This window comes from Panthera tigris, chromosome C2, assembly GCF_018350195.1.
Source record: "Panthera tigris isolate Pti1 chromosome C2, P.tigris_Pti1_mat1.1, whole genome shotgun sequence".
Classification (NCBI taxonomy): Eukaryota; Metazoa; Chordata; class Mammalia; order Carnivora; family Felidae; genus Panthera; species Panthera tigris.
This window is the reverse complement of record NC_056668.1, coordinates 109,211,557-109,226,226: the sequence shown is the minus strand read 5'-3', so window position 1 is coordinate 109,226,226 and position 14,670 is coordinate 109,211,557. Positions and strand designations below refer to the sequence as shown.

Genomic DNA, 14,670 nt, shown 5'->3' with positions numbered 1-14,670 from the left:
ACCACATCTGACTCCTGAGTAGGGAACTGCAGGTGCTTAATTTTACGCTGTGCATGAAGAACACGGGTCTTAGGAAAGGACTCTACTTGCAGATATTTATGTGGAACGTCTCTTCTCAGTCTTCTTTCTCTCCCTGGGTGCCATGTGTTTTAAGCAGAATGTTCTGCCACAGCCCACTGCATACTGTGCTGGATTTTGTGTTTGTTTGCTTCTCTCTCTGCTCCTTCACACTGAAGGCTGTGGAGAGCAAGAGACCCTGTTTTACTCACGTTGCAACCCCATCCTAGCACAGGGCTCATGCAAAGGCAGGAGGCGCTCAGTGGATGTTGGTCTAAGGGAGCAGCGTTCGGGTGTCTTGGACGTTGATGTGCCCAGGTCCACATGAGTGGCGTTACTTATTCTCTCACTTTATTTGGGCAAAGGGAAAAGTCTGCCAACGGGGTGTGGGGTGGACTGTGGATTCATGTTGATTGTTTCATATTGTCCCTGGAGAAGATAGCTGTCTGCAAGTGAGCCCTGGGCTTGATATCTCAGTTTAATAATGGGTAGGTCTGTGCCCTGGCTTTTCTTGTTCTCAGAATTCCCTCTTATATTGAGGGAGTCTCCTCCCTGCTTTAGGGAGGCAGTGCTTTCTGCTTCATAGTGGGAAGCATCTCCTTGGCAGGGCTCTGGGAGGCCCCGGGGAAAGTCGTGCGGTTTTGACGGCATGTAAGAGGGGGTGGGACTGGCTTCATTGAAGCCATGTCAAGAAGCGGCTCCTTTCAGTGAGGGCAACAAGGAGTGTCTTGTTCTGTCCTCTCGAGTCTCTGTGAGAGGCCGCCGTGTCTAAGGGATGCCATTAGCATCCAGGCAGCATGCCACACGAGTGAAAGGTTTCATCTGGATTTCTGGAAACTGTCTGCAGGGTCAGGCCTGTCACTGAAACTGGCCACTCGGTGCCAGAGGCGGGCTGTGCCTGGGAGTCTAACTGAAGGGCCGCAGACAGGAGTCAGGGCCGTGTGAAGACACACGGTAAGGCAAGGAGGAGGCTGACTTGTTTGGGAATGGCACGTGGATCATTTTAGATGTCTCTTGGTGAACAATTTTTCCATCTGTACAGTATTATTTAGTTTTCAGTTACCTTTGTACTTTGGAAATTTCCAGTTGAGCCCGAGTAAAAAATAGATCTTATATCTGACAGAGATGATATCAAGGATTTAAGTGTTGGCTTAAGATTATTTTAAAGAAGGCTGTGCTTTATAAAACTACTTGTTCCTTATAAAACCACCCGGAGGCCCTTTGTGTCCTATACTATTTTTGTTTTGTTTTTTATTTATTTATTTTTATTTATTTATTTATTTATTTATTTATTTATTTTCTTTTTTTTAATTTTTTAATATATGAAATTTACTGTCAAATTGGTTTCCATACAACACCCAGTGCTCATCCCAAAAGGTGCCCTCCTCAATACCCATCACCCACCCTGCCCTCCCTCCCACCCTGCCCTCCCTCCCACCCCCCATCAACCCTCAGTTTGTTCTCAGTTTTTAACAGTCTCTAATGCTTTGGCTCTCTCCCACTCTAACCTCTTTTTTTTTTTTTTTTTTTTTTTTTCCTTCCCCTCCCCCATGGGTTTCTGTTATGTTTCTCAGGATCCACATAAGAGTGAAACCATATGGTATCTGTCTTTCTCTGTATGGCTTATTTCACTTAGCATCACACTCTCCAGTTCCATCCATGTTGCTACAAAAGGCCATATTTCATTTTTTCTCATTGCCACGTAGTATTCCATTGTGTATATAAACCACAATTTCTTTATCCATTCATCAGTTGATGGACATTTAGGCTCTTTCCATAATTTGGCTATTGTTGAGAGTGCCGCTATAAACATTGGGGTACAGGTGCCCCTATGCATCAGTACTCCTGTATCCCTTGGATAAATTCCTAGCAGTGCTATTGCTGGGTCATAGGGTGGATCTATTTTTAATTTTCTGAGGAACCTCCATACTGTTTTCCAGAGCGGCTGCACCAATTTGCATTCCCACCAACAGTGCAAGAGGGTTCCTGTTTCTCCACATCCTCTCCAGCATCTATAGTCTCCTGATTTCTTCATTTTGGCCACTCTGACTGGCGTGAGGTGGTATCTGAGTGTGGTTTTGATTTGTATTTCCCTGATAAGGAGCGACGTTGAACATCTTTTCATGTGCCTGTTGGCCATCCGGATGTCTTCTTTAGAGAAGTGTCTATTCATGTTTTCTGCCCATTTCTTCACTGGGTTATTTGTTTTTCGGGTGTGGAGTTTGATGAGCTCTTTATAGATTTTGGATACTAGCCCTTTGTCCGATGTGTCATTTGCAAATATCTTTTCCCATTCCGTTGGCTGCCTTTTAGTTTTGTTGGTTGTTTCCTTTGCTGTGCAGAAGCTTTTTATCTTCATAAGGTCCCAGTAATTCACTTTTGCTTTTAATTCCCTTGCCTTTGGGGATGTGCCGAGTAAGAGATTGCTACGGCTGAGGCCAGAGAGGTCTTTTCCTGCTTTCTCCTCTAAGGTTTTGATGGTTTCCTGTCTCACATTCAGGTCCTTTATCCATTTTGAGTTTATTTTTGTGAATGGTGTGAGAAAGTGGTCTAGTTTCAACCTTCTGCATGTTGCTGTCCAGTTCTCCCAGCACCATTTGTTAAAGAGACTGTCTTTTTTCCATTGGATGTTCTTTCCTGCTTTGTCAAAGATGAGTTGGCCATACGTTTGTGGGTCTAGTTCTGGGGTTTCTATTCTATTCCATTGGTCTATGTGTCTGTTTTTATGCCAATACCATGCTGTCTTGATGATGACAGCTTTGTAGTAGAGGCTAAAGTCTGGGATTGTGATGCCTCCTGCTTTGGTCTTCTTCTTCAAAATTACTTTGGCTATTCGGGGCCTTTTGTGGTTCCATATGAATTTTAGGATTGCTTGTTCTAGTTTCGAGAAGAATGCTGGTGCAATTTTGATTGGGATTGCATTGAATGTGTAGATAGCTTTGGGTAGTATTGACATTTTGACAATATTTATTCTTCCAATCCATGAGCAGGGAATGTCTTTCCATTTCTTTATATCTTCTTCAATTACCTGCATAAGCTTTCTATAGTTTTCAGCATACAGATCTTTTACATCTTTGGTTAGATTTATTCCTAGGTATTTTATGCTTCTTGGTGCAATTGTGAATGGGATCAGTTTCTTCATTTGTCTTTCTGTTGCTTCATTGTTAGTGTATAAGAATGCAACTGATTTCTGCACGTTGATTTTGTATCCTGCAACTTTGCCGAATTCATGTATCAGTTCTAGCAGACTTTTGGTGGAGTCTATCGGATTTTCCATGTATAATATCATGTCATCTGCAAAAAGCGAAAGCTTGACTTCATCTTTGCCAATTTTGATGCCTTTGATTTCCTTTTGTTGTCTGATTGCTGATGCTAGAACTTCCAGCACTATATTGAACAGCAGCGGTGACAGTGGGCATCCTTGTCGTGTTCCTGATCTCAGGGAAAAAGCTCTCAGTTTTTCCCCGTTGAGGATGATGTTAGCTGTGGGCTTTTCATAAATGGCTTTTATGATCTTTAAGTATGTTCCTTCTATCCCGACTTTCTCAAGGGTTTTTATTAAGAAAGGGTGCTGGATTTTGTCAAAGGCCTTTTCTGCATCGATTGACAGGATCATATGGTTCTTCTCTTTTTTTTTGTTAATGTGATGTATCATGTTGATCGATTTGCGAATGTTGAACCAGCCCTGCATCCCAGGAATGAATCCCACTTGATCATGGTGAATAATTCTTTTTATATGCTGTTGAATTCGATTTGCTAGTATCTTATTAAGAATTTTTGCATCCATATTCATCAGGGATATTGGCCTGTAGTTCTCTTTTTTTACTGGGTCTCTGTCTGGTTTAGGAATCAAAGTAATACTGGCTTCATAGAATGAGTCTGGAAGTTTTCCTTCCCTTTCTATTTCTTGGAATAGCTTGAGAAGGATAGGTATTATCTCTGCTTTAAATGTCTGGTAGAACTCCCCTGGGAAGCCATCTGGTCCTGGACTCTTATTTGTTGGGAGATTTTTGATAACCGATTCAATTTCTTCGCTGGTTATGGGTCTGTTCAAGCTTTCTATTTCCTCCTGATTGAGTTTTGGAAGAGTGTGGGTGTTTAGAAATTTGTCCATTTCTTCCAGGTTGTCCAATTTGCTGGCATATAATTTTTCATAGTATTCCCTGATAATTGTTTGTATCTCTGAGGGATTGGTTGTAATCATTCCATTTTCATTCATGATTTTATCTATTTGGGTCATCTCCCTTTTCTTTTTGAGAAGCCTGGCTAGAGGTTTGTCAATTTTGTTTATTTTTTCAAAAAACCAACTCTTGGTTTCGTTGATCTGCTCTACAGTTTTTTTAGATTCTATACTGTTTATTTCTGCTCTGATCTTTATTATTTCTCTTCTTCTGCTGGGTTTAGGCTGCCTTTGCTGTTCTGCTTCTATTTCCTTTAGGTGTGCTGTTAGATTTTGTATTTGGGATTTTTCTTGTTTCTTGAGATAGGCCTGGATTGCAATGTATTTTCCTCTCAGGACTGCCTTCGCTGCATCCCAAAGCATTTGGATTGTTGTATTTTCATTTTCGTTTGTTTCCATATATGTTTTAATTTCTTCTCTAATTGCCTGGTTGACCCACTCATTCGTTAGTAGGGTGTTCTTTAACCTCCATGCTTTTGGAGGTTTTCCAGACTTTTTCCTGTGGTTGATTTCAAGCTTCATAGCATTGTGGTCTGAAAGTATGCATGGTATAATTTCAATTCTTGTAAACTTATGAAGGGCTGTTTTGTGACCCAGTATATGATCTATCTTGGAGAATGTTCCATGTGCACTCGAGAAGAAAGTATATTCTGTTGCTTTGGGATGCAGAGTTCTAAATATATCTGTCAAGTCCATCTGATCCAATGTATCATTCAGGGCCCTTGTTTCTTTATTGACTGTGTGTCTAGATGATCTATCCATTTCTGTAAGTGGGGTGTTAAAGTCCCCTGCAATGACCACATTCTTATCAATAAGGTTGCTTATGTTTATGAGTAATTGTTTTATATATCTGGGGGCTCGGGTATTTGGCGCATAGACATTTATAATAGTTAGCTCTTCCTGGTGGATAGACCCTGTGATTATTATATAATGCCCTTCTTCATCTCTTGTTACAGCCTTTAATTTAAAGTCTAGTTTGTCTGATATAAGTATGGCTACTCCAGCTTTCTTTTGGCTTCCAGGGGCATGATAAATAGTTCTCCATCCCCTCACTCTCAATCTAAAGGTGTCCTCAGATCTAAAATGAGTCTCTTGTAGACAGCAAATAGATGGGTCTTGTTTTTTTATCCATTCTGATACCCTATGTCTTTTAGTTGGCGCATTTAATCCATTTACATTCAGTGTTATTATAGAAAGATATGGGTTTAGAGTCATTGTGATGTCTGTATGTTTTATGCTTGTAGTGATGTCTCTGGTACTTTGTCTCACAGGATCCCCCTTAGGATCTCTTGTAGGGCTGGTTTCGTGGTGACAAATTCCTTCAGTTTTTGTTTGTTTGGGAAGACCTTTATCTCTCCTTCTATTCTAAATGACAGACTTGCTGGATAAAGGATTCTCGGCTGCATATTTTTTCTGTTTAGCACACTGTAGATATCGTGCCAAGCCTTTCTGGCCTGCCAAGTTTCAAAGGAGAGATCAGTCACGAGTCTTATAGGTCTCCCTTTATATGTGAGGGCACGTTTATCCCTTGCCGCTTTCAGAATTTTCTCTTTATCCTTGTATTTTGCCAGTTTCACTATGATATGTCGTGCAGAAGATCGATTCAAGTTACGTCTGAAGGGAGTTCTCTGTGCCTCTTGGATTTCAATGCCTTTTTCCTTCCCCAGTTCAGGGAAGTTCTCAGCTATAATTTGTTCAAGTACCCCTTCAGCACCCTTCCCTCTCTCTTCCTCCTCTGGGATACCAATTATGCGTATATTATTTTTTTTTAGTGTATCACTTAGTTCTCTAATTTTCCCCTCATACTCCTGGATTTTTTTATCTTTCTTTCAGCTTCCTCTTTCTCCATAACTTTATCTTCTAGTTCACCTATTCTCTCCTCTGCCTCTTCAAGCCGAGCCATCGTGGATTCCATTTTGTTTTGCAATTCGTTTAAAGCGTTTTTCAACTCCTCGTGACTGTTCCTTAGTCCCTCGATCTTTGTGGCAAGAGATTCTCTGCTGTCCTGTATACTGTTTTCAAGCCCAGCGATTAATTTTATGACTATTATTCTAAATTCACTTTCTGTTATATTATTTAAATCCTTTTTGATCAGTTCATTAGCTGTTGTTATTTCCTGGAGATTCTTCTGAGGGGAATTCTTCCGTTTGGTCATTTTGGAGAGTTCCTGGCGTGGTGAGGACCTGCAGTGCACTTCCCCTGTGCTGTGGTGTATAACTGGAGTTAGTGGGCAGGGCCGCAGTCTGACCCGATGTCTGCCCCCAGCCCACTGCTGGGGCCACAGTCAGACTGGTGTGTGCCTTCTCTTCCCCTCTCCTAGGGGCGGGATTCACTGTGGGGTGGCGTGTCCCGTCTGGGCTACTTGCACACTGCCAGGCTTGTGTTGCTGGGGATCTGGCGTATTAGCTGGGGTGGGTAGGCAAGGTGCACGGGGGCTGGAGGGGCAGGCTTAGCTCGCTTCTCCTTAGGTGATCCACTTCAGGAGGGGCCCTGTGGCAGCGGGAGGGAGTCAGATCCGCTGCCGGAGGTTTGGCTCCGCAGAAGCACAGAGTTGGGTGTTTGCGCGGAGCGAGCAAGTTCCCTGGCAGACACTGGTTCCCTTTGGGATTTTGGCTGGGGGATGGGCGGGGGAGATGGCGCTGGCGCCTTTGTTCCCCGCCAAGCTGAGCTCTGCCGTCCGGGGGCTCAGCAGCTCTCCCTCCCTTTGTCCTCCAGCCTTCCCGCTTTCCGCGCAGAGCTGTTAACTTATGACCTCCCAGACGCTAAGTCGCGCTTGCTGTCGGAACACAGTCTGTCCGGCCCCTCCGCTTTTGCCAGCCCGACTCGGGGGCTCTGCTTGGCCGGCGAGCCGCCCCTCCGCCCCGGCTCCCTCCCGCCAGTCCGTGGAGCGCGCACCGCCTCGCCGCCCTTCCTACCCTCTTCCGTGGGCCTCTGGTCTGCGCTTGACTCCGGAGACTCCCTTCTGCTAATCCTCTGGCGGTTTTCTGGGTTCTTTAGGCAGGTGTAGGTGGAATCTAAGTGATCGGCAGGACGCGCTGTGAGCCCTGCGTCCTCCTACGCCGCCATCTTCCCGAGGCTTTGTTTTGTTTTTTAAAGCAAGCTGTATCATCAGTTTCTACACAAATTGTGCACATTATTACCTGATGCATCAGCTTGATTAGGGCTCAGCCTCATTTTCTTAACTAAGTCTGTCTTTCAGCACATCGCAGTTTCCACCCTTCCTGACTTCCCTCATTACTTTGAGAGCACCTGATAGGGAGCATCACCTTCTAGATCCCAGGCTGCCTTCTTTTCTTTCTTCTTTTTTTTTTTTTATTTTATTTTTGAGAGAGAGACACAGAAGCCAAAGCAGGCTCCAGGCTCCGAGCTGTCAGCATAGAGCCTGACGTGGGGCTCGAACTCACAAGCTGTCAGATCATGACCTGAGCTGAAGTCGGATGCTCAACTGACTGAGCCACCCAGGCACCCCTACCTGGCTTATTTTCTGACTCCATCACTTAGCTGTGTCACTGTGAGCAAATGCTTATTAACACTCCAGCTTTGTCCTCTGGAGGGTGTGGGGGGAAGAATGGTAATATTTAATTTCAGTATTGTCATAAAGATTAAATTAGATGGTACTCACCAAATACAAAAAAGTAGCACAGCTGGCACATAAGTGCTCTAATAACTATTTAGAACAAGACCCAATGCCTTACCTACTGAAGTTTATGGCCAAGAGAAACAGACAAGCCACTAAATGGGGGTCAGTATGTGATGAGTGGTCATGATCATCCGGTTAACAGATCTTTATAGGCCTTGGTTATGTTCTGGAGATACGGCAGTGAACTGAAAGGGCAAGATGCCTGCCTTTGTGAGGCTTCCAGCTGGCCAGCAACGGGATAGGGCTGAGCAGAGGAGTGCGTGGGAGCAGAATTGGCAAACTGGATGGGGATGGAGGTGTGGGCTCCTGCATCAGAGGAGGCCAGCTGGAGGAGGTGAGGCTTGTGTTTGCAAGATTGAGTGGGCATGCTGAAGAATTCCATTATAAAGTACACGACAGGTAAAATGAGTCTCTGGTGGTGGTTCCCTTTGTGGGAGGTTATTGATGGGAAAGGGACACAAGGTGTTGGGTGCACCTACATAAGCACTCACAGATCTGTATACACTTAAGATTAGTGCATTGTTTTATGGATGTTCTTCATTAATGATGAGTATGAGGGGTGGAAACAGAGGTTCTACTTGAGAGTGGGAATGGGCAGGAAAGGGTGTGGAACAGCGTGGCATGCCCCAGGCTCACAAGCAGTCTGTGTGGAAGGATGCTTGAGGGGCAGAGAAGATGGGGCAAGGGTGACAACCATCTTTAGGTACAGGCTGTTACAGGAGAAAAAAATGTATTTCAAGTACGGGCATAAAGGTGCCCCTTCTTAAGACAGTGGAGTGCCTTATAAAAACTGACGACTTGTATCACTTGCCTTGGGACCTCCACACAGCCTTCTTTCTCATCCTTTAAATGGGCTTTTGGAGGATTACATGAAGTAATGGATGTCACATGCTTGTGTCTGCTATGTAGTATGGGTTAGTTACTAAGTGCCTCAAAGATTTTAAAGTGTGTGTGTGAGCCTTATTTACTTAATTGCAATCTTGATACTGGACCTTCGGAGGATAACTGAATTATGGAATAATGCTTATCTGAAACTTCTGATCCTTGAAATAATTGTTTTGTTTCATGTAATGATGGCTTTATATAAAAAGTCCCAGTTCGTTTTTTCCCCTCAACATTTTTTTGGCTGTATTCATTAAGCCATTTTAAGCATTTGTGAACAGTCTAAAAACGTTCAAAGAATTTTTATTTCAATAAGGCTCATGTTTGGCAGTATTAGCTGTATAAAGAACTACACAACTTTAAATAGGTCAGGTTTCTCATCTTTGTGAAATGGTTTGAGTGTGGGGAAAGAAGAGAGTGTAGAGAAACTGATTTACTAGGAGTTTTTTTTAAATGAAATTCACTTTTTTGAAATGTTAAAATATCAGATTGAATATACTAAATATCTTTATGTGATTATGTGATAGTGTAATCAGCTCTTTATTAAATAGTGGTGTCATATGTAAGAGATGAATCACTGGGTTCGACACCTGTAGCCAAAACCACTCTGTATGTTAGCTAACTTGAATTTAAATTTTAAAAAATGTTGAGGGGCAACTGGATGGCTCAGTCGGTTTAGCGTCCGACATCGGCTCAGGTCATGATCTTGTGGTTCCTGAGTTTGAGCCCCCACATCGGGCTCTGTGCTGACAGCTCAGAGTCTGGACCCTGCTTCGGATTCTGTGTCTCTCTCTCTCTACATCTCCTCTGCTCATGCTCTGTGTCTTTCTCTCACAAAAAATAAACATTAAAAAAATTTAAAAATGTTAAACTTAAATTCTGTTTAATCAATGATTAGTCAAATTCATTCAGAATCTTTTAACAGTGTTGACTAATTTTCAGCCTAGATTCCCCAGGTTATCCTTTTTAAATAACTCATACACCACCATAACTCCCTGGGGAGTCTCTCCCTGTTTTCTGGGAATGGCTTTGCATTCTGTGTCCAGACATGTTGAATCTCTCAGTTGGATATGCTCTGTGTGTTTTAGGAGCGAGCGAGCCCGCTGGATCACCGCCCTGGGACACAGTAGCGGGAAGCAACCTCTGGACCGAACCTGTAAGTACCTGGAGGGCAGCCTGGTCTGGAATGTGGAGGGGCTGTGCCCCCTGCTGGACGCTGGGTTATTAGTGCTTAATGGCCACAATACCCACGCTGTAAGTTTCCTCCAAGCTTTCCTTCCTGTGGCCCTACGTCAGAACTGTGTGATCCCTGCCTTGGAGGTCAGGGGGTCTGAATTCAAATCCAAGGTGCAGTTCTTTGTTGCATAAACGTGGCCAATTGTTGCACAGCCTTCCTGAGCCTGTGCATCTGCAAGTCAGGGGTATCCCTATATACAATGCAGGGATATTGTCAGGATTAAGTTAAGTAACTTAAATTGAAAGCTCTGCTTGTACTATAAACCTCTTCGATTTTCAGCAGTTGTTAGTGGGCAGGAGTTGCACGTTTAAGCCTTCTCCATACTGACAGTCTGAATCGAAGTGGAATGTATTTTTTAATCTTAAAGAAAATTATGTTACCATTCCTTTTGACCTTATTTATTAAAGTGATAACATTAAGAAAATACATTTCCTTCTTCTAGGGAAGTAGAAACTGATGCAGTAAATAAAGGGTGGTGTCATGTGCTTAGTAGCACCTTGACTTTGATTTTATGTTTTTCTGGATGTTTCTAGCTGGAAGGTCAAAACGAAAGAACTAGGGCAGCCAGAGTGGTTAGCTTGGAGCACTCAGAGATCATAGCTTTAAGCTTAGAGCCAAAGCTAAAGTGATTGGTTTAAAAGTTGCCTAAAATCAAGTTTTATATTTAAAAAAAATTAAGAACTCATGTCAGTATCAAGTCACTGAAGTTACAATTGTTATGAGCCAGCATGTTGGGAGAACTCGAAATATTGTTTGACTTTCAGTTGGAGCTCCTTTTATTTCTGACCTTATTTGGCAGCTTTCCTGTGCTGGTGAACTAGGGAAAAACGCCTGGGTGGGAGCCGGGAGAATGGGGGTACTGCAGATTTTATCACTAGTTGCATGGCCTTGGCACATCACCTAATCTGTCTGGCCTCAGTTTCCCCAATGCACAATGGCTGTTGTCTGCTTTATTATGTGACATGACTAATGGCTCCTTATCAAGGTTATTTTTGAGGGGATGCATGCATCATAAAAGGCTTCTCTTGATCCTGAGCTTCTAAAGTTCTAAAGCTCTTAGCCAAATAAGACTGTTCGAGGAACAGAGTTTCTGCTTGATAGAAACTTAACTTGTTTCTGTCAAGCTGGCCTTGAATTGCACAGAAAGATTGAGTAAATATACTGTATTGATTTGTACCTGTTCTGCTACTGGGAGCTTAGTATGTCCCCTTTACCTCCGCAGCACTGACCCAGGTAGAAATCATTAGATCCTTCACCGCCAAACAGCCAGACGAACTCTCCCTACAGGTGGCGGATGTAGTTCTCATCTATCAACGTATCAGCGATGGTAAGTGGGGGTTCTTAGGGATACTCCTGGTGCAGCATTCAGGGTGCCGTAGAACCAAAGAGTCTCATTTCATTATTAATGCTCATATTTCATATCCCTTTGGTTTGTTTGCTCATTTGCTCCTGCCTTTCCTGTAGCTACACCATTGCTTTTGTTTCTGAATAGGAATGCAGTCACATGGTGTATTATTCAAAAGGAACCATGTTTCCCTTCCTTCCTACTCCCCCAGTGACCTCTCATTTTGAGGTTCTTCCTTCCTCACTTAAGGAAAAAAAAAATCCTTTTCCTGCTGCCCCTACCTATGCACAGCATCCCCTTCTCCAGCCCAGCCCAAGCTCCCAGGCTCTTTTCAACCTTCTCCCTTCAGGGTTCCTGATTGTGTGCCACCTCGGGTATGTCATTCATTCCTCCTTGAGGCCCTTCCCTATGCTGCACTTTCTCCTCACCTTCCATCACGTCATGCACAAGCTGGGGTACATCCTCCTCAGAGCCAGGCAGGGTCCAGATTCATCCAGACACTCATTGCTTCATGAAGACTCTGTTCCTGTTTGCAGGCTGGTATGAGGGGGAACGACTGCGAGACGGAGAGAGAGGCTGGTTTCCTATGGAATGTGCCAAGGAGATAACCTGTCAGGCTACAATTGACAAGAACGTGGAGAGAATGGGACGCTTGCTAGGACTGGAAACCAATGTGTAGCCTCTCGACGGCCTTCCGTTACCGTGAGATTTGCACTACATCACAGCGGGCTGCTTGGTTCTGGGCCGGCTTTGTGAATTTTAACACAGCCTGTTTAATTAAAAGAATGAAAACACTTGCCTTTAAGCTTGCCAGGTGGTTATGCTCTCTCATGAGAACAGCTACCAGTTAGTTCGCAAGGTTCGGTGTGTGCACAGTCATCCACTTGCAAACTTCCTTAGGTCCGCATAGCTGAGCAGTCCACTTCAGGGACCAGGCCACCTCTCAGCTCCTCCTAGGTTCACCATTTTCTGGCATTAAAAATGTATATTAGATGCTGTACCCTGGTATTCTCTTTCCTCACTTTGCCAAGGATGTTTCTGTCCCTCTTTTGACATTTCCTTTACATGGTTTTCCCAGTATTAGCAAGAGTTGTTTTTAAAGAATGCCCAGTTTTGTAAATATGTTTTCTGCCTCTTGTATTTTAGATGATTCTAATGCTATGAGGATTTCATAAGGAGCTGGTAGAGCTCAAAAGATGAGCTATTGAGTTTTTCTAAAATTCTTCCCAGGAAAGGGAAATTAACACTTGAATTTTTGCCACCTCTTTTCTCCTTAGGAGAGAAGCTTACTTAGGAGATTTTCTTTTTAGATTCACCTCACCCAATACTGGTATAGCCTGATAAAACTCGAGCTACTCTAATAAGATAGGATTTAGATGGTTCACATAAGTGACAAAATCCTGAATGTAGGACAGGGGTCGTACTTTTTTTAAAGATATTCCCAAATGAGCTGATAAACTGACATGAGGCTGCTTTGCCTTTAATAATTTTTTGCCTTTTATAATTTAATATTTTTGACTGTTCCTACTCCTGTTCCAAACAGGCAATTGGCTGAAATACAGTCTCAAGGAAGGTAAAATTTAGGCCTCACCAAGGTATCAAGATGCCAGCCTGGTACCTGATTGAAGCATAACAGTTTGGTCTTAATGGGAATCCGTTTCATATGTCCTAAGGGTCTTGTTTGCTGGATCTGGAGGATCTCTTAACTGTGGGTGTCTACAGAACTTCATTTCTTCCATTGGTGCAAGGAGAGAGAAAAATCATTTTAATAGTACATTTCATAAGGAAGATGGAGAGAGGGGAAAGTAACTTTTACCGGCAGCTATGTTCCTCTCTACTCCATTTTTCTTCCACAAAGGGACAAAAACCTGGCACAGGGTACATTATTCGAGGACTCAGATCTGTGTGTGACATGTCCCATCTACTGCCTGCCAACCAGGTACCCAGATCATGAGTGAAGTGAGTAAAGCAGAAGCACAGTGTGGTTGCTCAGTATGCTTGGCTCACACGGGGCCTTCTGGTCCTTTGTTTGCTCTCCTTTACTTATGCATACAGTGCTGGATGTAAAAGACATGCCAGGCCCTGAGTTCCTGGAGGTCGGGGCCACTCAGTGAATTGATGGCAAGAGATGTCTCCAGGTTGGTAAACAAGGCATTGGTCTCCTCTTTCATGTCACAGACCCTTTAGAGGAGAGGTTAAAAAGGTTGTAATCTAATTTCATGTGATGTTTGCATTTAGGAAGGAAAGTAAATTCATTGCTTGCAAAGGGGATCATTTCGTATTAGTTTCGCTAATATCCATTTGAAGCTAAAAAGCAACTATAGGAATCCTGTGAATTAATTTATAAGTAGAGATGTTAAACAGTTTTGGAAACATGTGCATTTTATAAATCAAAGCCTTATTTAGCAAGCAGTTAATACTGTTATTGGATAAAGTGTTATATAGCAGGTACTTAACATTATTCACAATGTTTGATTTCAACAGTGAATTGTAATTTTTACATGACACAGTACTGTTTTCAAACCTAGTTCCGTTTCTATGAATAGCTTCTTGGAATTGTACAAGGACTTCAGTGACCTGTGGAGAACAAAAATACTCATTTTTGTCTCAGTGAATTGATACTGCTTGTATACTTTTGGTGAAATAAGTGAATTTATAAAGATTTTGTATATACTTGTTCTTTAGTACTTGTGTGATTTAATTCACTATAGAATGCAGTAAGTATATAATTTGCTGAATTTTGGGTCAAATCAAAGGTCTATTCAGAAGGGATCTATAGCTAACGTTCGAGGCCACTGATCTTTCCTTGTTGGGTACATGGTGGCATCAGCTGCCCCAGAAGGCTGGGGCATAAAGAGCTGGGGGCCATTTCTTCTCAGTTTCCACAAAACTACACAACTGAACAGCCTATCGTAAGTAGTCTGCGGTTCCCGTTACATCTTACTCATTTTGGCCACCTAGTAGCCAAACCTTTGTGCTTGTGAAATTTCACCACTTTGTGAATCTTGGTGGAAGGCGAAGACTGACTCCTGTATTTTCTTTTACTGCATGACAGATTACGACAAACTTTATGCCTTAAGCCACACCCATTTATTATCTCACGGTTGTGTAGTAAGAAGGCCAATATGGCAACATGGCATGGTAGGTTCTCTGCTTAGTCTCAGTCTCACTAGGCTGACATCAAAGTGTTGGCTGGCTGCTTTCTCAGCCAGAGCTTGGTATCTTTCATGCTCATACCTGTGGTTGGCAGAATTCGGTTCCTTGTAGTTGTAGGACCAAGAACCCTGCTTTTTTGCTGGCTGCCAGGGGTGGGGGTTGCTCACAGCTTC

The 14,670-nt window shown here is 43.1% G+C and overlaps 1 protein-coding gene across 3 annotated transcripts in view; it reads left to right on the top strand.

The window, feature by feature from the left end:
• ARHGEF26 (Rho guanine nucleotide exchange factor 26) overlaps nucleotides 1–14,018 on the top strand; it is a 133,264-nt gene extending 119,246 nt beyond the window's left edge. For all 3 annotated transcript variants that reach the window (XM_042999001.1, XM_042999002.1, XM_042999003.1), the window contains 3 exons: nucleotides 9,848–9,915; nucleotides 11,219–11,323; nucleotides 11,878–14,018. In XM_042999001.1, the coding sequence (XP_042854935.1) occupies nucleotides 9,848–9,915; nucleotides 11,219–11,323; nucleotides 11,878–12,020 (316 nt within the window). In that variant the 3' untranslated portion in view covers nucleotides 12,021–14,018. The remainder of the gene's footprint in view (nucleotides 1–9,847; nucleotides 9,916–11,218; nucleotides 11,324–11,877) is intronic.
• The last annotated feature ends 652 nt before the right edge of the window (nucleotides 14,019–14,670 follow it).